The sequence below is a fragment of the Mus pahari genome, chromosome 21, assembly GCF_900095145.1.
Source record: "Mus pahari chromosome 21, PAHARI_EIJ_v1.1, whole genome shotgun sequence".
NCBI classification, from domain to species: Eukaryota; Metazoa; Chordata; class Mammalia; order Rodentia; family Muridae; genus Mus; species Mus pahari.
Genome location: NC_034610.1, coordinates 2392988 through 2415504, shown reverse-complemented (window position 1 = coordinate 2415504; position 22517 = coordinate 2392988). Strand labels below are relative to the sequence as shown.

The window sequence follows — 22517 nt, the reverse complement described above, 5'->3', positions numbered from 1 at the left end:
CAGATCATTAGGCGTCACCAAATCCAGGCTCCGGGTCAGACAGAAATGTTCACACTAAGCAACAACTCAGGCCAATTAAGCCAGGGTGCTGAAAGGTTGTGGCCAGAGCACTGATTTGCTTGACTGTTGGGGCATGGTCTGAAGGGAGAACAGAAAATGAAATCCAGAGCCCGCGGTTGCTCGGAGCGCCTGCCAGAAGTCATCACTGCACTGTGGGATCAGCATCTCCAACTGGCTACTTGGAACCGCCACGTTTATGACATAATTTCCCAGGAAACCTTAGCTCTCAGAAGACAGTGCACTTGCCTGTGAGCCTGTATCCTGTCAGGCGGTGTCCATGGGAATGTCTCTGCTAATCCAGTTACAAAATGACGGCAACAGAATTGTCTTAATCGGCTCTCAGAGATTCCTGCTCTGAAGCTACATCCTCTCTTCCTGCTCTCATGGCAGCTACAGAGCCATTCGATTAGAATGCTGCTAGTCAGTATTAAATCAGTTTCCATGACATCTATCCATGCTATGCACCCTAACCCAGCCAGCACCTTTGGCTGGAAGGCTACGGGGACAGACATAAGCATTACAACAAATGGTAGGTCAGCCCTCTGTAGAAAGATGCTTTGTGGCCAATTCATTTATATATTTAGCCAATTAATATTTATTGAGTCCTCCCCGGTGCCAGGCACAGGTCTGAGAACTGGCAGTAAAGCAATAAATAAGGCAGATAAAGTTCTTGCCCTTACTGGGCCCCAACAAATGAGCAATGAACCCAGACGCATTGAGCTAGTTCAATTACAACAATGAAAATTATTGAGAGGGACTAGGTGAAATTAAAGAGGCAGAAGATGTTGGCCCCTGATATCTTAGCAGGACTTAGAAGCGAGATTCCTCTCACAAAACAATGACATATGTTATAAGCAACCTGAATGGCTGTTCAAAGGCTGCTGTGGGGAATGGTACACTAACACAACAGAAGCTGCATGGGAACTAGTGGCTTGAAGATCACTATCACCAAGTTCAAAGGCAGACGTGTGACAACTGAGTAATGTGTACACAGGACTCCACACGGGGAGAGAAGATGGTCCTTCTGGGAGGCAAGGTCAGGAAATGAAATGAGAAACATGGCTTGGAGTGGTCAGATAGTCCTCTGCACTGGTAGCCACCATCATATCCCAATGAGGTATGGTCAACCTTCACAACACCCAGTGAGTCACAGTTAACCTTCACAACACCCAGGGAGGCACAGTCAACCTTCACAACACCCAGTGAGGCACAGTTAACCTTCACAACACCCAGGGAGGCACAGTCAACCTTCACAACACATGGGGGGGGGTACAAGCTTTGCAATGGTACTCCCAACCTTCACCAAGACCTAGGCCTCCATCTCTGGCATCACTACCTTGTCCCTGGTCCTTCAGCACCTCTCACCTGAGCGGTTTCAAAAGATGGCATTGATCTCCTACCTGACACTCCTCACCTGGAGCAGTCAAGGGAAGAAGCGCTTGGCACTCAAAAAGGGGAGTCTAGGCATGGTCTAAAGAAGAGAGACAGAAACAGAAACAAGAGAAGCCAGCAGAGAAAATTAAGCACCCTGGAGCTAGCAACAAGAAGCAATGGGAGTACTGTAGACGGCTGGAGCAGGAAGGACCTCTGTTCCAGAACCTAGCACAGACCTTCGCCTGTGGTTCAACTGCTGCCCGAAGGGAGGGCAGAGGAACAACTTCCTAACCTTTCTTTTTGCCTGCCCACAGCCCACTTGTGGTGCTTGGCATACATCTACCTAGAAGCCAAAGGAAAGTGAGCTGACCAGAGTATGGCAGAGCTGGAGAGGCAGAGAGATGCTGTGTTTCCCTTCTAAACGCATTCCACACACACATGCTATCCAGAACGATCTCATGTCTTTCTCTCCTTAGAACTCGAAAGCCCCAACTCCCAGGCTGCACAGCGGCCCCAATTCTCAAGCAGCCAGCCTGGTCTGGGGGGCCAGCATGCTGTCCCCTTCTTCGCTCCGGTCCAAGCCCTCTGATGAGGGTGCCTCCCCCCTCGCCCTCCAGCTCTATCAACAGTAGTATCTTCTTTGTGTCACAGTCTGGTCTGAAACATACCACTTCCTTGGAGGGGACATGTGGGACATTAGAACCTGCAGCCCTCGATTTCCTTTCATGGTCCGTGTTCCACTCTTTAATAACCTTTATCCCAGATGTAATTACTGCTGTTATGACTTGAATGTGAACCATCCCCCACAGTTTCATGTGTGGAAGGTTTGGTCTGTAGCCAGTGGTGCTATTATTATAGGAGGTAGTGTGGAAACTTTAGGAGGTGGGGCGTAGGTAGAGAAAGGAGGTCACAGTGCCCGGCATGCCTCTGGATGGTTCCTGGACTCTCCTGGCTGCCGTGAAATGAAATGGTTGTGTTCTCAAGTGTGCTTCATGCCCTGACGATTCTCCCTGGCCTCTGGACCACAGAGGTGATGCAGACCGACCACAGATAGCAACCTCCAATGCCTTGAACCAAAATAAATCTCCCCGCCTCCCTTAAGTTTGCTTCTCTTGGGCATCTGTCGCAGTGACTTTGTTTCTTAGTGGTTGAGAAACCCATTGTGGACCAGAACAAAATGTCCATGTGGTGTAGGACGCAGACACCCTTCTAGTCACAATGGCTGGGGTACATCACACCGCACTGAGTCTGTTGAAGGCCTTTAGCATTTTGTGTCTCACTGAAAAGCATACTCTCTGTGAGAGCAACTACTGCCTCTTGTTTCCTATCCTGGGCATTCAGAGGAAGTGCTGTTAAGGATGTGCCAATCCATACAAAAGGATGGTACAAAAGTGTTCCTTTATGGTGAGGGAGGGAAGGAGGGAAGAAGGGAGGGAGACAAGGAGGGAGGGAGAGAGAGAGAGAGAGAGAGAGAGAGAGAGAGAGAGAGAGAGAGAGAGAGAGACAGAGGCAGAGAAAGATTCCAGATCCCCTAGCCTGTATTTCCACAGGGACCAGCACCCTCCTTCTCCACACATATGGAGATATCCAACAGGTTCACTGCTGCCCCAGTGATAAGCAGAGGGTCCTAGCACTAAGTATTAATGCAGAAAATACTGGACACCCTGCCATCAGATGGACAGCCTTACCCAACACCAGTTCAGCCTCACTTTGAGACACCCCCTACTCAGCCCCTCTGTCTGAAATGTCTGAAATGTTCTATGGCTTAGAGAGCCTTCCCAAATCTTCTCCTTAACTTTGGGGCAGGGGATCAGAGTATGACACATTAGTGATGGTCCTCTGGCAGACTGGTTCTGACTCACTTAGCCTTCGACTCCTCCTAGCAATGAGGGTAGGGAGTGGGAAATGACTGCCTTGTTCCATCTCACCACCATGTTCAGATGCAGTCAGGAGACTCCCAGCAGGTGCCAAGCCGATAGAGGCTCTTGGGTTTCCCAGTCTTAAAACCATGAGGCGAATAAACTCTGTGGCAAGTTACCTGGTTGGTGGCATTCAGTCATTTGTAGCTGGTAAGAAGGTAACTGCCATGGTTAGCGTCAGCTGTCTGCTTGACAGAAACCCAAGGTCACCTTGGGAAGAGGGAACCTCAACTGAAGAACTGCCTTGGTCAGACAGGCCTGTGGTCTGTGAGGCATTTTCTTAATTGCTAACTGATGTAGGAGGGTTTAGCACGCTGTGGGCGGTGTCATTCCTCAGGTGAGTAGGCTTGGGCTGTGTAAGAGAGTTGATTGAGTGAGGAAGGGAGCAGGCAAACCAGTAAGCGGCAGGCCTCCATGGTCTCTGCTTCAATTCCTGCCTCAGGTTCCTGCCTTGGTTTCCCTCCATGGCACATTATAACCTGTAGGATTAGCTAAACCTTTTCCTCCCAGGCTAGTTCCTGTCAACATTGTATCACAGCAATAGAAAGCAAAGAGGGACAGTAACAAAGAGCTGAGATTGTGTGTGTGTGTGCGCGCACGTGTGTATGTGTGTGTGTGTGTGTGTGCATGTGAGCATTGTGTATGTGTGTGTGTGCATGTGAGCATTGTATATGTGTGTGTGCATGTGTGTGTATGTGTGCATGTGAGCATTGTGTGTGTGTGCATGTGAGTATGTGAGTGTGTGTGTGTAAGCATGTCTGTGTGCATGTGAGCATGTGTGTGTGCATGTAAGCATGTGTGTGTTAATGTGTATGTGTGTGTATGTGAGCATGTATGTGTGCATGTGAGCATTGTGTATGTGTGTGTGAGTGTGAGCATGTGAGTGTGTGTGTGTAAGCATGTCTGTGTGCATGGTGCATGTGAACATGTGTGTGTGCATGTAAGCATGTGTGTGTGTTAATGTGTATGTGTGTGTGAGCATGTGTGTGTATGTGTGCATGTGAGCATTGTGTATGTGTGTGTGCATGTGAGCATGTGAGTGTGTGTGTAAGCATGTCTGTGTGCATGTGAGCGTGTGTGTATGTGTGTGTGCATGTAAGCATGTGTGTGTGTGTGTGTGTGTGTGTGTGTTGGAATAGCACACACAGAATTTCAGGGATGGACCCTCAGATGATGCAGATTTGCTCTGGGTTGAAGAGAATGATGCTTTAGGTTGAAAAGGTCATTGCCAGGGTTTTCCCCAGCCTATTTCAACTTTCATAGACAACTGTGTGACTCCACTTCTCACAACAAAGTAGCAATGGCTGATTCAAAAAACAAACAAACAAACAAAACAAAAAACAATACAAATCAAGGAAAATAAGCTAAGACTGGAGATTAAGAAATATATAATGTTTACACTTTGCTCAGTACAAAAGAAACTTAGTCTATTTTTTCTTACTGGGATGGGAGGGGAGGAAGATAAGGAAAAGTTTGGCATAGTGATATATGACTAAAGTCCCTGAACACAGGATGATCATGAACTGAAAGCCAGCCTGAGTGACATAGTGAGTCAGAGGCTAGCCATGGCTACACCTCAAGACTCTGACTGGAAAACAAACACAGAAACGGATGAATGAACAAATGGATAGACAGACAAACAGACAGATGGGAAGCTGGCTTAAATATACTACCTGAGTATGTACCCTGAATCAGACGCTCTGCCCTGAGAAAGTAAGGAGCCTCTAATGGTGCCCAAGCCCTGCCCTGAAACTGGGCTTGTCCTAAACTACATCCCACACAACCTTCAGGATGAGCTGACCCAGCAAAGTTACCCCACAGGAAACATTAGCAGCTTCCAGCACTTCTGTATGCCAACGACTAGAAAATATCTCAGATAAAAACTTCTTTTTCTTAGAGCCTTGCTGGTGCCCACTATGGCTCCCCCCAGAGTCCAACAACCAGAACTTGTGTAGCAGGTTATTTGCTGTTTTGTTCATTTATTTGCTCTAAGTGGGTCTGCTATGTTGCCCAGGCTGGCCTAGACTCAACACCTAGACTCAAGAAATCCTCCTGACCTAGCCTCCTGAGTAGCTGGGACTACAGGTGTGCACCCCACACACACCCCGAACCCCAGGCTAGGGCATCTGTGCCTAACCAGCAACCAGAAACGTTGACTTAAGTAGGCCACCCCTTCTCTGGGAGCTTCCCACATCTGTCCACGAACCAAGATCCCTTAGGCCTAGGATGAACCCTACAGCTTTTTCTTCTTTCTCCTCTTTCTGTAGGTACTTATGACTCACTAAAGTCCCATCTTGGATTCCCAGAAGGGGCCGATCCCACTTTGGGAGGATCCTATGAAAATCACAGACGTCTCTGTTAATCCAACCATCTTCAGCTTCCAGCTCTCTTGTCCTCTGGCTAGAAAGGAAACAAAAATGAATGAATGAATCCCCATCCCACACACGCACGCACATGTGTGTGCACGAGCCTGCACATGTGCGCTCAAACCCAAGCTGGGCCTGATCCATCACTTCTTTCTCACTTTACCCCAACACCTGCATATCAGGGATGGACGAGTTCTTGCCTTTGACCTGTTTCTCAGATAATTTGCCCAGGTTCAAAGCTAAACAACACCTTGCCTCTTCAGTTTATGGTTTCAAGAAGCTCATGTGAGCTCAGATGCCTGGGGCTAACAAAGAAGTTCCGTTGGAACCTCAGCTTGTACTGTTTAAAAACCTATGTGGAGTTCAGGGGTACTTCAGAGAGAAAAATGTGGAGGGAGCAAATTACATAGGAGTCCCCTCACAAAGGCACTCCAGGGGTCTGAGAGGGTCCACAAGAGGAAGGAGCCTTCCACTTCCTCTGCTGGAGACTCAGTGTGTGCCACCAGTTTGCCAACAGCAGGAAGACCTGACTGAAATATGAACATAGTCAAAAGCCTTAGGTACATAGCAAATGTCTACACCAGGCTTATCTGTAGTCACTGAAACCTCAGAGCCCTCTTAAAAGATAAGTACTATATCCCCAGTTCTACAAGAGGAAAACAGGTACAGACAAGTTCAATAACCTACCCAAGTTCACACAGTTAGCTATTTACAGAGCTGGGACCTGAACCCAGAAACTTGGTCTCCAGAGTCCACGGATTCAAACTGAAATACCACAGCCCCTCTCTCACAGGGGGATTGTCTATGCTGGAAAGGAGAATCAAAGACTGACTACCTTCTAAGAGCCTTAATAGGATTCACTTTACACACACACACACACACACACACACACACACACACACACACGCGAGAGAGAGAGAGAGAGAGAGAGAGAGAGAGAGAGAGAGAGAGAGAGAGAGAGATTGTTTCCATTTTTCAAAGGTAACATGTCCATGGATTCAGAGTCAGTAAACGAGCCCACTCTATGCTTATTTACAGTAGGAGAAAGAGCAGAAGTAAAGAGAAGGAGGGGGAGGCATTTCAAGATGCCGGTGGTAGATACCACAGTTATCGGCCTGATAGTCTAGCTGTGCCTTGCTTCCAGATACCCTGTGCACTGTGCTTTCTAGCTTTTGTGCCTGAGCAAATTCACAAGGTGAGTTCTGACCCCTGAGCTGTGAATGGCAGCCATCTGAGTCACTTCCAGGTCAGAACATCTCATGGCTCCCGCAAGTTCCTACCATTTGTCCTCCCTCGCTCTGCCCTCAGTGGCCTCAGACCTTTGAGGGGTCAGCTGCTACATCAGCCAGATGTTGGAATGAAGAGCTGAAAAGTCACATACCCAGATCTGCCCTGCTCATATAACTTGTGCAAGAAGAACACTTCTATTATCTTAAAGCACTAAGGGTTTGGGCTTGAAGAACAGCTGTTGTTAAGATTCCTCTACAAGCTTTCTTCACAGGGAGATTTAAGGAACACTTTGAGCATACCTGCTCCGAAAGTCTGCCCGGAATGTTTTGAGGAAGGACAATCATTTGGATGAAAGGCTCTGGGGCAGAGGGGTGGCATTCTATATAACCCAGTCAGCCACATTATTACAGATACAGGCTCCCCAGCTCCTTAGAAGGGAGGTCAATGCTGTGGAGGCTGTATTTCTCACCATAACTGAGTTTCAAACTTTTCGCCTACCAGATGGGAATAAAAACATGAACTTTCTAATATACAGGATGCTTGAGAGAGTAAGAATGGCCTCAGCACACAGGAGGTCCTCAACAAATTGTATCTACCCTTTCAAGCAAGCACACTCTTAGAATTGTCTTCTCAAAAAGAAGATGGGGTAGTGTCAATAACAGTTCAGGTGTGAGGGTGGTAACAGCAGTAGTCCAGACATGTACATGTAGGGTGTCATCAATAGACCAGGTGTGTGTGGGGGGTGATGTCAGCAACAGTTTAGGTGTGTGTGGAGTATCAGCAATAGTCCAGGTGTGGGATGATGTCACAACAGTCCAGGGGTGTGTGTAGGGTGTCAGCAATAGTTTATGGCCTACAATTAAAGAGAAAACCCTCCCCTCTGCTACTTTTAAAATCAGATCATAATTCTAAAAGCCTGGTTTGTCCTTGGGGCCACAAAGGCGAGAGCAGGATGTCACTAGTACACAGCTCCTCGGAGGTACATTATTGGCTGTAGAAGCCGTAACATGCCATATAGCTTCAACTCTTGGGAAACAACCTTTTTCCATTGGGTAGGGCCACTCCCAAGAGCTGACCCGTGGAAGCAACAGCCGAGGGAAGAGCTAATGCTGCCTCTGGAACCTTTCTACTTAGTCACAGAGTCAGTGCACAACATCTAGACTTTTGAGAATGTACAAAGTTACTACTGTCTTGCTTCCTCACTGGGCCAATGCATGTGAGCAGACACTAGGATTTACAATTTCCTACATGAGCTGGTTTAGGGAGACTGATGCAGATGGAACTGTACCTTAAAGTCCCTCCAGCTAGGCTTCCTGTAGCTGTTCCCCTGCCTCCTCCAGGGTTCTTTGTTCTTTAATTTTTGTGACTCAGAAGTCACTAGGTTCCTCTAAACAGCCTCTGTTTCCCAATGGCCTACCCTAGCCTTTTAGATGTGAAGGTCCTCAAAGACAATATGACAGATTATTCTCTTGACTGATGGAATTAAAAATCTTAAGGAGTTGTTCATAGTAACCCAACCGATGCCAGTGAACCAGGTGTCAAATGGTTGAATGCAATATTGTATATGCACGGGGCAGAATACGATTCAGCCGTAAAAAGAAAGGAAGGATTGATCTGTGCCCCCACATGGGTGGTCCTGAAAACACTATACTTGTAATAAGAGAAACAAAGCTGGAAAGACCACCTTAGTATAGGACTCCACTTACATGAGATGTCTAGATGTCTAGAACGGGTACAAAGACAGAAAATAGACTTGTGGCTGTCTAGGGCTGAAAGGGACGGCATAGGGGGTGATTGATGGGCGGTAGGGGTCTCTTTTAGAAATGATGAAAATGATCTAATTTGGGTGGTGGTAATGATTGTACGACTCGGGATATACCAACAGCCACCTTAAACGTGTGTATGTGGATTCATTAGTGTATGGGATCCCTTGTATGTGGCTATTGCTCAACAGTAAAGCTCCTTCCTTAAAACAAAATCTAGCCATGTGAGAAGTTCGGAGTCTCCCTCAAAATGAATGGAAACCCTGTTTCCAAATCATGGGTAGGGATGAACCTCCTGAAGTTCCCAGATTGAAACAATGGAAGCAAGCTTGCGTAAAGCCATACACGGGGTTGAAAGGTCTTTGGCCACTTAACCATCAATTTATCCCATTCGCGGGCAGGCAACTGCTTCATTCATTCCCTCACTGGCTTTAGTTTCGTTTGAAATTTTTCTATTTCAAATTTTATAACTTACTCCACAACCCTCCCCACTTAGAAGCACATGGGACCTCCTCTGCCATCTACCGCTCAATCGACAAACACAGCCTTACTGTGTGCCTACCACAGTCCTAGGCCTGGAATCCAGCAGTGACTGGCTTCAAGAAATGGGCTCACATTCTTTCAGTGGGCTGGTGTCCTCATGGAGCAGATGCTATGGCTCAGTGTGCACTGAGCTGTCCCAAGAGCATGCTATTTGAGGCCTGGGTTGCCATGGGAACCAATACCACCACTGGCATGTGCATTCACACAGGTAGATGGTAATGCGCTCAGGTGGCTGAGGACAGAACCGATTCCCAGGCTGCCTGCCAGGCCACTGGAAGTTTCCCTTCCCACTTCTCTCAAAATGCCCAAGTTAGGCTTCTGGAGAGAGATGGAGGCACAGAGGCCAAAGTGCCCACAGGGAGAGAATATCTTTGTGCATTCCATCTTAATGAGAGCCGCATGGGCATGCATGGGAGAATTCTGGCTCCTCCTCTCCCTCACTAACAGGACTATCCGGATGCTGTGGCTGATACTAGCTCCTCCAAGAGTGAAGGGCTCTACTGAGTCTGTTTCATTTTCTTCAATCCCTCCCCCCATGGTTTCTGAAAAAAAAATGCCTCGCTAAAGTGGGGGCATGTTGTTTTGTGGGCTTGAGTACTTTTATGGCATTCACTGTAACTTTCTGATTCCCCAAAAGTTTTATTCTTAGGATATGATTTCCAGAACCACTGTTATGAAAAACAGTGAGTATGGTCCTCAAAACTGATATACTGTAGTTTTAAAATGTGTGAGTGTGTGTGTGTGGGGGGGGGTATGTGTGTGTATATGTTTTATGTGGTATGTATGTCTGTAGTATGTGGTATGTGTGGTGTGTGTATGTATGGTGTATGTGTGATGTGTTGTGTGTTTTGTGTATATGTTGTATTACTGTGTGTTATGTGTTATGTGTGTGATGTGTGTTGAAAGTGGTATGAGGTGTGTGTATGTATGTGTGGTATGTGTATTGTGGTATTTGTGTAAATGGTATGTGCACGAGGTGTGTAGTGTGTGTGTGGTGTGTGGTATGTGGTGTGTGTGTGTGACGTGTGTTCTGTATTTTGTGTGTTGTGTATGTTGTATGTGCTATGTGTTGTGTGTGGTATGTGCATGGTATTTGGTGTGTAGTATGTGTGTGTGTGGTATGTGGTATATGCGTGTTGTGTGTGTATGTTGTATTGATGTGTGTTGTGTGTTATGTATGTGTGTTATATGTTTTGTATGTGGTGTGTGGTATGTGTGTGTGATGTGTGATGTATGTGTGTGTGGTACAGTGTCTATGGTGTGGTGTGTGTGTGTGTGTGTGTGTGTGTGTGTATGTACTCAGGCTTCTGATACCCAAGGAGAATATAACTTAAGTCACAGGCTCTTGGCTCACAGTTTCTGAGGGTTCTGTGCATGCTCACTTTGTTCTGTTGTTCCAGGTCACAGAGTAATGAGGCAGGGACCGTGTAATGAAGCCAAGCTGCTCGCCTCATGTGGCCAGGGAACGATGAGCCAAGATATGCTCTTCAGAGTCTCCAGTCCTATGAACTAACTTCTTCAAACAGGACCCCTACATTCTCGAATGAACAATGAACTGATCAATAGATTAAACTATACATGAGGTTCGATCCCCATTGTCTGGAAACCAAACCTTGAATATGTGAACCTTTAGGGGACTTTATCTTTATTTTATGTGTGAATATTTTGTTTGAAGGTTTGACACATGCCATGTTTGTAGCTGGAATCTGCAGAGGTCAGAAGAGGCCATCAGAACCCTTGGAACTGGAGTTATGGATGGTTGTGAGCTGTCCTGTGGGTGCTGGGAACTGAACATCAGCTCTTTTCAAGGAATAACAAGTGTTCTTAACCACTGAGCCATCCCTCCAGCCCCAGGGAGAGGGGCTTTTTTAGATTTAGACTAAATTAGTATAATCTGGAGCCAATACAATGTGACAATGAACATCTTATTGAGAGAGAGAGAGGGAAATGTGCTAGGTGTTTCTGTTTGTTTGTTTGTTTGTTTGTTTTTTCCCCTCATAGGTCCAACCAGAAAAAGAAAAATGTTATTTTTTTTTTCAGAATGCTGGAAGATAGATTAATGGCTGCAAACTCTTGACTCCTGCCACAGTGAGATAAAGATCTAATTGCTCTCCCTTGGAGTCTGGGCTGGCCTAGGTGACTTGCAGGACTTGGGGAATGTGGTAAAAGCAGTTCTGCCACCTCCAAAGCTAGCTCAGGCTTCACCCTGCGTTTGGGCCTCTGGTTCTCAAGTTTGGAAGGGAACTGAAGCTGCTTAGGAGAGGCTCACAGCAGGAGAGGCACCTCCAGACGCTTAGTCAGGCAATCTGAGGAGTGAGACCCAGTGAGGGGTCCATGGGCCAAAGAGTCCTATGGTGACAGCATCCAAGAGAACTCACATGGAATAGTCTTAAAAACAGTTGCACTGAACCACGTGAGCCATGCACCGGGAGGGCAAAAGCTCGCGTCATTTAGAAGGGTTTAATAGTAAGAACAGAAGGTCAACAAGATGGCTCAGCAAATAATGGAGCTTGCCACCAAGGTTGACTACCTAAGTTCAATCCCTGTGACTCACAGAGTAGAAGGTAAGAACCAACTCATAAAATGATCTGCACATATGTGCTGTGATACACTCAAGCTCATTCATATGTACATACATACATATATATACACACATACATACACACACACACATATTTTTAAAACAACAATGTATAGTTCTACATAAACCCACTAAACCGTATGTCAATTTGTTAAATGGTGGTGATAATTTAAATAGGTAGAAAATGAGCTGTGATCATTTCTCATAAATCTTTACTGCAGTGAATTGAAAACCATCTATTTGGACAAATGCTAGTTTTACTTATAATCTACTAAAATTGACCTTGAGTATAAATCGAAGAGTAGACATGATCACTACCATCAATAATATTTATTGAACACCACTGTGGACAGAACTAAGAAATAAAATACCTAATCAAAATAGTTCAGCCAGTCTTGGTCTGAATAAACTATGAAATTAGTTTCAACCACAGTGAAATGAGGTAGAGAAAAGTTTTGGAAAAAAAAAACCCACAGGCCAAGGGAAATTCTTCCACCTGTATTTACAACAGAACTAAGACATCCATGTGTGAGGGCTACAATTGATGGTCATATTGGCAGGAGCTAGAGAGTCATAGTTAAATGATATTTATCAGATCCATCCTAGCAACTCAGCAACCAGCACCCTACAGAGGGCCCGTTAAAACCCAGCCCACGGTGGTGACTGTGGGTAGAAGCCACCATAGGTCCCTCCAGGCTGGGACACCAGGCAAGGCACCTCATACTCAGCCTCTCGTTTTCTCCCCTCCTGTGTGAGGAATGAAATTGGAACAAAGTTGAAAGGAACGGTTCCAAAGAGCCATTTTTTTTTTTTTTTAAGTAAAAAGAGAAAGAGGGCAAAGATGGGCTGAATCCCCTAGAAAGGCTCTCAGGAGGTCTTCAGAGCCCAAAGGATGTACTTTCTTCTTTAACAACAACAAAGTTCCCATATCTGCACCTTGCAAGTAACATATGAAAGTCCAGGCATTGTGCCGTGATTTCCTCCTGAGGTGGACAAAGTCAGGTCTATGACAGCAAAGAGATAAAGGGATTTTCCTGCTATATCAGAATGTCACCCAGACTTAGGTCTTGAAGGGATTTCTACTGCTTAAATTCTTAGCGGATCCACCCTAGACTATGGCAGGAGTCTATCTTGAGGAGACCACCAGTGGATCAGGTTGCAAACACGTCCAGAAAGGAACGCACGGGCGTGCTCACCTGCTCTGAGAGCCATGAGCCCGGGAGACCTGTCAGGGCTGATGAGGGCAGATTCTGGGTCCTGTTTGAGGAAGTGCTAACTTGACACAGCTGTGGAAAATTCCTGATACTTATCGCAGAGGGCACCCAGGAGGCTGAGGCTATAAATATGCTCTGGGATGTTTTGAAGATGGGGATTAGCAGGGAGTTGTGCCAAGGGAAATGAAGCTGTCAGATGGCCCCACAAGGCCCTCTCTGGCTGCTACTGTCACATGGTGGGCCAGAGCTGACCCAACAGAGCTACTGTTATTCTAAAGTAGCAATGGTCCTAAAGTCATGGCAGACTCAACATCTCAAGCTTCATGGGTGGCTTCTGAAAGCTACAGAGGGCAAATTCTGGAGGCCTAGACCACAGCACTATGGCTAGTACTGCCAGAAGATACCAGGGCCTCCTGCAAGCTAGAACCAGGTGCCACTCAGTGACTGGTCACATGTCTCCTCTCTACCCACCACTGACAACCTCTGCATCTTTACCTCTGCTGCCACCTAGATAACTTCCCAAACTACAACATGCATTCTCATAATCTTGAGGGTAGAGGTGGGAGAATCTACTGGGCGCTAACCCAAAATGAAAACTAACTAGGAACTGGGGGTCAGGACCTAGGAAAATGCTCCTTCTTCCCCATGCGTTCATGCATGTGTTTCTATGTGTATCTGCACACACACAGGTTGGTGGGTGCCAGGGGTCAGTATTGGGTAGCTCCCTCAATGTTCTCCATCTTATGTTTTGAAAGAGGACATTAGGTTGAACCTTGATGGTTCAGCTAGAGTGGCTTGGTGTCAAGTCCCAGGGATCTTTCTTGCTAGCTCTGTTTCCCCAGTGCTGGAGGACATATGCAGCCATACCTGGTGAAGGGGCACTTTCCTGGTTGAACCATCTTCCTCAGAACTTGGCTTTGGTGTGTGTGTGTGTGTGTGTGTGTGTGTGTGTGTGTGTGTGTGTGGTGTCCTATCAAAATGCATTAAAACTATCCAAGCAGTGGGGTGGGCTGGTAATAAACTGTACACACAGGCATTAAAGAGCACGAAGTTCCAAAGCCCACAGCAACTGGCCTGCTCCCTTTGTCTTGCTCCAGTTATAACCTGGTGTCTCCTTTAAAGCTGTTTCTGGTATCAATCATTATTCACAATAGGAAGCAGAAATTTACATCAAATGTATTCATTGCCCATAAATAGCTACACCTTGCTTGGCTAGAAGGCTGGACTTGGGCCACAGCTTAGTGATTCCAGCAGAAAGTTTTGTGGCCACACCACACCACCTGGGAATTTCTCATGCCCCAGGAACACTTGTGCCACTGCAGACTGTAAAACCAAGGGCATACAACAAGGGCATCATGGACCCCAACACTGACTGTGTGGGTGTTTCATCTGGTCAGTGCTAGGCCATAAGACCCTGATCTATCTCTAACTAGAACCAATGGGAAGGGGGGGGATGATTCCAGAGACTCCAACTATTATGGACCTGCAGTAACTGAATAGCAGCCATGACTGAAGGAAGACCACCACTCTTTAATATGGAGGACACGTCCACCAGTCTCCTCAGAACTCCTTTGCTTTTCTGATGAAGTCCCCAACATGAGCATGTACTCTGTGTGTGTGTGTGTGTGTGTGTGTGTGTGTGTGTGTGTGTGTCAATTCAAATGAATGAAGCCCACAGATTGGACCCAGCTACCTTTTTGACCCCAGGCACACATAGGCTACCAGCCTCTGCCAGGCTCTCCACATTTTCTCATTCTGGGGGGCTCTGGTCCTGAGACACTCTCTAGGTATCTCTACTGAAAACCTACTAAGATCCCAACGCTGGTTTATAGGCAGTGGTTATGAGTGAGAGGTACCTAGGCACAGCCAAAGCCGCCCACACCCTGCCGTCAGGTACCAGAGGGTGCCTTTCTCTAAATGACTCATGTGGGTCCTCCAGCAAAGGTCTCAGGTCTCAGTGTCTCCCCCAGCTCCCCTCCCCCGACACACACACCAACACAGAAACAAAGGATTTCAGTCCTCTTAGCAGGCAGGATAGCTTTCCAGGATGGCAGGGAAGAGGCCAGAAGGGAGGCCCAAGAGAGACTATCACCTTTGTTAGATGGGGTTCGGTGCTCTCTTAAGCAGCCGTGCAGACTTCTGATGCTTAAACGAAGGATCAAGAGCCAAAGGACACCATTTCTATGTCATGATGGACATCAATTTACTCCTTGGAAAAAAAACCTCTCACTCTACATGTCTTTAAAGTTCACTTGTGAATCAACAGTATCTTATAGTTAGCAATGGCTCTGTCCCTTCCAGGCACGGGAATGCTATTTTTTTTTAATTTATTTATTTATTATATGTAAGTACACTGTAGCTGTCTTCAGACNTGAGCCACCATGTGGTTGCTGGGATTTGAACTCCGGACCTTTGGAAGAGCAGTCGGGTGCTCTTACCCACTGAGCCATCTCACCAGCCCCGGGAATGCTATTTTTAAAGAATAAATCATTAAACCCATCCCCACTAGTAGCAACTGTAGTATAAAAAATATCTTGACTACTGAAGAATAAACCATTGTAGGAATCTGTTGTGTAGAATCTGAGCCCAGTTGGTCCACACATGTAATCCCAGTACACAGGAGGCTGAGGCAGGAGAATCACCACAAGTTTGAGGCTAGCTTGAACCACATAGCAACAGTCTGTCTCAAAATGGAGAAAGGACGATCTATCGTGTGCAGAAAGGCCTGGGGTCGCATCTCTGTTTACAGTCCAGTGTCTCTCAACCTTCCTAGAGCTGCTACCCTTTAATACAGTTCCTCATGTAATGACTGCCTCGAACCATACAATTATTGCCATTGCTACTTCATAACTGTAATTTAATTATAATGCAAATATCTGATAAGTGATCCCTGTAAAAGGGTCATTTGACTTCCGAAGGGGTCACAACCCACAGACTGAGAAGCCCTTGTCTAGTCGTAAGGCAACATGAGGATTCACAGATACTTAGAAACCTGCCCTACCCGTGTAAGCAGTAGTGTATCTGAGGTCAACAGTGCATTGTTTACTCACTAAGCTGGAGTCTTGTCTCTTTGCAATGACCTTAAAAGGTCTCCTGCCCAGCATGAAGGCCTTCAGCCTAGGGACCTAGGGAGTCTGTCGCCTTTTGTGAATTCTTAAAATAACATTTACTTTAAGAGTCCCACAGGAGTTTTGTATGAACACTTTTGAGTAGGAAAAACTCAAGTGATGCATTGTTAATCCTTTCCACGATTTCAATTCTTGTCATTGTATCAAACAAGTAACAGATGCCAGTGGGAGTGGTTCTCTACCACTTGACCGAATCTAACCATCAGTGAGCATTACCTAGAAAAGGATGCTAACGAATCATAGCACTCTCTGTTCCTGGGGACTATTAGAGTCTAATTAAAACCCACAAGATCAATGCAAAGCTAAATGGGAAAAAATATTACCATGGGAACGATGAAGAAGGAAAAACGATGTTAGCAATCATGTAAAAATTACCCTGAAAAATCCTCCCTCTGGCCTACCCTCAACATTCGTCTAGGCTTGGAAACAAATGAATGCCAATTACCAGATTCTTACATTCACTGATTCAGAGAGAAGAGAGCCATCAGCCCCGAGTGTATGGGCTCGGGGAGGGAGATGAATCACCACCCCCTCTTTCCTCATCTCCCCTTCAGAGCTCTCGTGCAGCAACTGAACAGCAGCCGCTGAGTCTGGGGCTTTGCTTTGTCCACTTTGCCCCCGAGATAGAAAGAAACTCGGTTCCACTGAAGAAGGAAGGAAAAATATATGCTAAACATCTAGTGTGTTAATATGTACCCAGCGCAATCCAGCTGCTGTATTGTGTTTCTGCAGCTTAGTCATTTCTGCCTCAGAGCTTCAGAACTGAGTGGTCAGGATGGGTTAAAATGTTACTGAGTTCTGCCTTCTTATACCCTGGCTTGTTTCATTTGAATTCCCTTAACTGGAGAAAACAAATGTTTGCAAAACTACAGTTGACACAGCTGTCCAGTTAAACAAGACCCTGTTTACCAAACACAGAATGTCCGGATAGTTCTGGTTCTCTGTATCTGTAAACTTGATCAAGCTACAGCAGAAACTTCCCTCTAGCGTCATGGAGCACTGAGATCACCCTCAGATGGTCACGTAGACGGAAGTCAGCACTTGCGCAAACTCTACAAGCTGTAAGAATTTCCAAGATGGGGCTGGACGCAATTCGTTGCCCACTAGTAAAGGCATCAACGAAACAGTTCTCCAGATCTCTGAACCCTGCTTGGTGTCTCAAGAGTCGGATTTCCATGACACCTTAGTTGTGAAACTTCAGCAGAAAATGGAGACTCAGTGGTCAGGGTGGGTACTCTCTCTGTGTCGCGTTTATTGGGAGAGCGGATGGAAGCAGAAGAAACAACCAAAACCAAGGACACAGAACCAAGGCAACAGCTACGTGTGAAATGACAATGTCCCTACCAAAAGCAATAACTTCTGAGATGAACGCTACCTGCCAACAGTTGACAGTGGAATCCATGTGCGTAATTTCAGGTTTATAAAATAAGCGAAGATAAAGCATTTAAATGACAGACAATAAGATTCTGGGAAATGTTATAAAATTGTTACTCAACAGCCTCGCATTCTTGCCCACAAACAAAAGCAGCACAGACCTCGGCATTTATTCTCTTTTCATGTGTATATGTAGGTGCCCGCCTGTGTGCATGTGTCATGTGTGTGAAATACACATGGAGACCGGAAGAGGGCATCTGAACCTCTGGCACTGGACTTACAGTAGGTTGTGAGTTGGCATGTGGGTGCCAAGAACAGAACCTAGTCCCTCCATAGGAGCAGCAAGTGCTCTTAACTGTGGAGACATCTCTCTAGCCTAGGTCCATCTATCTTAAAGCATTATAGGGTTGTCATTTATTCTTAGCACAAATAAGTTTGACATCCCACTTCCAGGAAAGTCACATTCCCAGGTGACGTTGGCTAATCTGGTACAAAACAGATCTTATACCAGCTAAGGCTCATATTCCAGACCTCTGGTATGGCCCTGGGCACCATCTCCATTTGTTGTGGCCAAACACATGAATCTCCGTTAACGCAAGCAAGCTCTCAGGCCCAATAAACACACAGCCAGCTCAGGTACCAAGCAAGTACCCATTCCAACACCCATTCTTCTCATCAGCGTGCATCACGAATGACGAACGAGAGTTGGACTTCACTGTGATTTAAGGCAGAGGAGGACAAGAACCATTTGGCTAAACAAACCCTTAAGCCCTCTCTTCCTTGGCAAGGTTCCAAGGGAAAGGTGATTAACAACTTAGCTGTAACTTTCGGGTTTCTTCCTCTGCTTACACCTCATTGAGGATGTGTGAATTGCTGTGGGGAGGGTTGAGAATACTCTGCCGTTGTTTAATTCTTGACAGACCACAATGTACTGTCAGATAAATGATGTTACTCAGAGCAACTCAGAGCTCTGTGAACAGGGGAACTTCCATCTGGTTTTGCAGACCCCATGACTCCATGTAGAAGGTGACTTGAGGACAGTGAAGAGCCTTGGGAGAGGCTGACCTCAGTGTCAGGCTTACCATCTCTGCTCCCTGGGTTTCAACTCTGCATGGGCAGGGAGAGAGCCAGCTGTGCCACAACCATGTCATTGGCACCTGCAATGCTAAGGCCAATCAACTGAAAAGCCCCAGAGAGGATCTGAGGTTGGGTCCCCAAATTGAAATTCCTAGAACCATCTTTGCTCACACCCTAATAAGCTCCTTGCTTGGATCTAGGGTGGCATACACCTTTGGCTTCCTGGGAAGTGGAGCTCAGGAGAAGCCGTCACTGACAATAAGGATGCTTTTAAAGTGAAAACAAAATGATGTATTTTCCTGATAGCAACAGCAACCTGCAAACACAATTTCACTCCGATGAATCCAAAGCCTTTGCCCCTCCCCCCCCAAAAGCACAGACCCTGGTCTCTTCTCTCCTTTCTCTGAAGCCTACTGTTAATTCTCCACTCTCCCCACCAGGCAGATTAAGGGGGTGGGACTGGTACGTGGCAGCTGAACCAAAGGATATCATTTAACACTGAGATAATACAGTGGGTACTACTCAGAGGCCAATATGTTTCTCTTCCTAATTTCCTCTCAACGACTAAGGGATTTATCTAAGGGCAAACCAAATGCTGTGTCCCAAGGTCGTTTTCTTTTTAATTAAGAGCCACTTGTATTCCTAGTGTGTTGTAAGAAAAAAATAAAATCACAATTCTGTCCCTGATAAAGAAAAATGGCGATGGTCCAGACATGGCCAGGGGCTGACGGGAGGAGTGGTGGTTTGGATGACGCAAGGGTTGAGGGTCATACACACTCGAAAAGGGTTTCAACTACACTTCATCCTGGTGAACCAGAAAATACCACCAACCAAATACAAAGCTCAAAGGCACCATATCAAAGAGAAAATTCACCCTTGAGAAAATTCACCCTACAAAAAGCCAGCAAATGCATTATTATGGTTTACCTAGTTCATCCGGGTAGGAGGAGAGATGACATGGCATGCCAGCCCGGGAGGTGAACTCCCATGCCTCTGCCACTTCAGCACCAGAATGCTTCCTTCCCTGTTTCTGTCATCTTTTCTGTTCCTCTGTCCTTCTACCCCAAGACACAGCGGCTGAGCTCTCTGCTCCACTGTGGCATCTTCTGAACACTGCCGTTGGGCACATGGACCCTGCATCTTCAAGAGGATCCGATGATCTTAGTCAGGAATCTACTGCGTTGTCTCCTGTGTCTAGTGCAGCCTGGCAAATGCCCTGAGGATGTGGGAGACAGTGGCATTGTGGTAAATGCACTTCTCTGAGGCAGATGGGGCACCAGGGGCAGGTATTGTGCACTGCAAAGTGCCCTTCGGACCTATCGAAATCACTACTAGTGCTAACACTGAGTCTTATAAGTTTGTCTCATAACACGCCCATCTTGCTGTGATAAGATATTCTGACAAAAGGCAACTTGGGGGAGATGGGGTTTATTCGACTTAGAGTTCTAGGTTGCTGCCTGTCACCTGCAGGGAGTTAAGGTGGCTGAGGTGTCATATCCACAGTCAAGAGCACAGAGACGTTAACTGGAGCCCTGCTTCATGTTTATATTTGCCTGCCATATGGCGTGCACGTACCTAAAAATGAACTGGTGCTGCCCACCTTCTGGACGGGTCTTCCCACGTCAGTGAACAATCAAGCCAGTTCCCCATAGCCATGCCCACAGGCCTGAGTGAACTACACAATTACTCATTAGGACTTGTTTTTCTCAGGCTAGAGACGTGGCTCAGTGGTCACCAATGTGTACCGCTCTTGCAAAGGACCTGAGTTCATGAGTTTGGCACCTATCTGGGTGGCTCACAACTGCCTGGAACTCCAGTTCTGGGGATCCAATACCTTTGCTTTCCTTGGGCACTTGTACACACTGCTACACACCCTGACACAAAGACATATATAAATAAACATATAAAAAAATATATGATACATATATTATATATACTCATATGCAATTCTAATAATATATAATACAATATAAATAATTGTTATAATATAGTTATGACAATATAATATAAGTATAATACATAATAATTATAGCACAATATAATATAAAATAAATATTATAATAAAATTATTGCAATATATAATGATATAAGATGTAATTATGTACTCTATAGATTATATATAAATATATAAATAAATGTAAATTTATACAAGATTAAAATCAATCTTAGGAAGACCCTCCTTTTCGATTATTCTAGGTTTGCCAACTGGAAAGCTTGTATGAGTCAGCACCCTCCTCTGCTGCTCATTTGCCTGTAAATAAGCAAATACATTAATATTTCAAGCATGCCGACTCCCTAATTGGCAGATGTTAGACTCTCATTTGCTTCTTTGACCAAAAAGACTGTCAGTATCCTAGCCACACACATTACTCCATGGCAGTGTCAGACATCTAGAACATTCCACAGATGCCCAGAGACAACTACGTAAAGACTACATCTGGCTGCTCTTTGAAGGGCCGCTTCAAATAACGAAGAGCAGACTTTTAGCTGTGAAACACCCATCTCAGAAAATAAGGTGGAGATCATTAGAGGGAAACACATGAGCTCAATCTCTAGCTTCCATATACCCATGTGTACATGCAAGTACCACACATACATATACACACCACATACAACACACGCACGCCCCATTCCCCCACATAAATGCACACATACACGCACACACCACATACAACAGACACTTCCCATCCCCCATAAATGCACACATGCATGTAAACACACACACACACACACACACACACACACACACAAAATCGTTTTCAAAATAAATGACAGGACATAAATTGCGGACACTTTCGGTTCCAAGTTATCAACAGCACCGTTTCTACAGACACCAAAGGCCTCACAGGAGGGATACTTTCTGGTCCAACCAAAACCAATATTGTACCTGTGCTGTGGCCAAGATAGCATGTGACATTATACCAGCCTCACCTATGGCATTAATAAGAGGAAGTAGGAGGTTAGAGAGATGGTTCAGTGGTTAAGAGCACAGGCTTTTTTTTCCCAGAGGACCTGGGTTCAATTCCCACTACCCACATGCAGCTTACAAACATCTTTATCTCTGGCCCCAAGGGATCCAATGCCTTACTTCAGACCCTAGACATGCACACGGTGCACAGATATACATGCAGACAAAACACTTATATATGTAAAATAGGTACATAAGTAAAATTTTTTTAAAAACATACACAACGCTGGGCCAGCAGGTGCTGTTAAGCAATTCCATCAGTGAAGGAAACGGAAAGAACTCAGAGGCTTTCAGCAGCAACAGAAGGCATCGTCTCTGCTCTCCTAATTGTGTTAGCTCGCATTTAAAGATGTTTAAAGATGCATTAGAAGGCTTTCTAGCAACCTCTCATCTCTCACTGCTGTTGTTCTTCTTTCTTTTATGGATACATTTTCTGCAGCTAATCGCCTTCCAAAATTAAAGAGCAAGACATGTTTCGATCAAGTCTGGAGAGAAGTAGCAGAGAATTGTTCCTGGAAGTGAGGGCAAAGTGCAGCCAAGGGGAGCAAAGATTAAGAGTGTGCCGGCCAAAATTAAGTAGGTGGTGTGTGAAGAGCAGATGGGCCTTCAGATTTACACTCTTCCTTTGATCCCTTTCAGCGCTGGGTGGCTGGTAAGCCTGTACAGTGGCTGGAGCTTAGTGGCTCTCTTGGACTTTGAGGTGATCTTGAGGGTGCAGATGAGCTGAGCTATGGTCAGCAACATTGCAAGGAAGGAAGGAAGGAGACAGACAGACATGGACAGTAACCCCAGAACAACATCCAATATCCTCTAACTGCCATATAACCCACATTCACAGACACACACACACACACACACACACACACACACACACACACACACACAGATGAAATCCTCAACAAATACTCAAGTACATGCTG

At 45.8% G+C, this 22517-nt stretch overlaps 1 protein-coding gene across 3 annotated transcripts in view; it reads right to left on the bottom strand.

The window, feature by feature from the left end:
• Nucleotides 1-22517, bottom strand: part of Zdhhc14 (zinc finger DHHC-type containing 14) — a 261329-nt gene that overhangs the window by 168414 nt on the left and 70398 nt on the right. Inside the window, exon 1 of one of the 3 annotated variants that reach the window (XM_029532868.1) lies at nucleotides 2103-2160. The exons of the other annotated variants lie outside the window; for them this stretch is intronic. Within the exon in view, the coding sequence (XP_029388728.1) occupies nucleotides 2103-2131 (29 nt within the window). The 5' untranslated portion in view covers nucleotides 2132-2160. Of the gene's footprint in view, nucleotides 1-2102; nucleotides 2161-22517 lie in introns of those variants that run through there. 3 annotated transcript variants of the gene reach the window in all.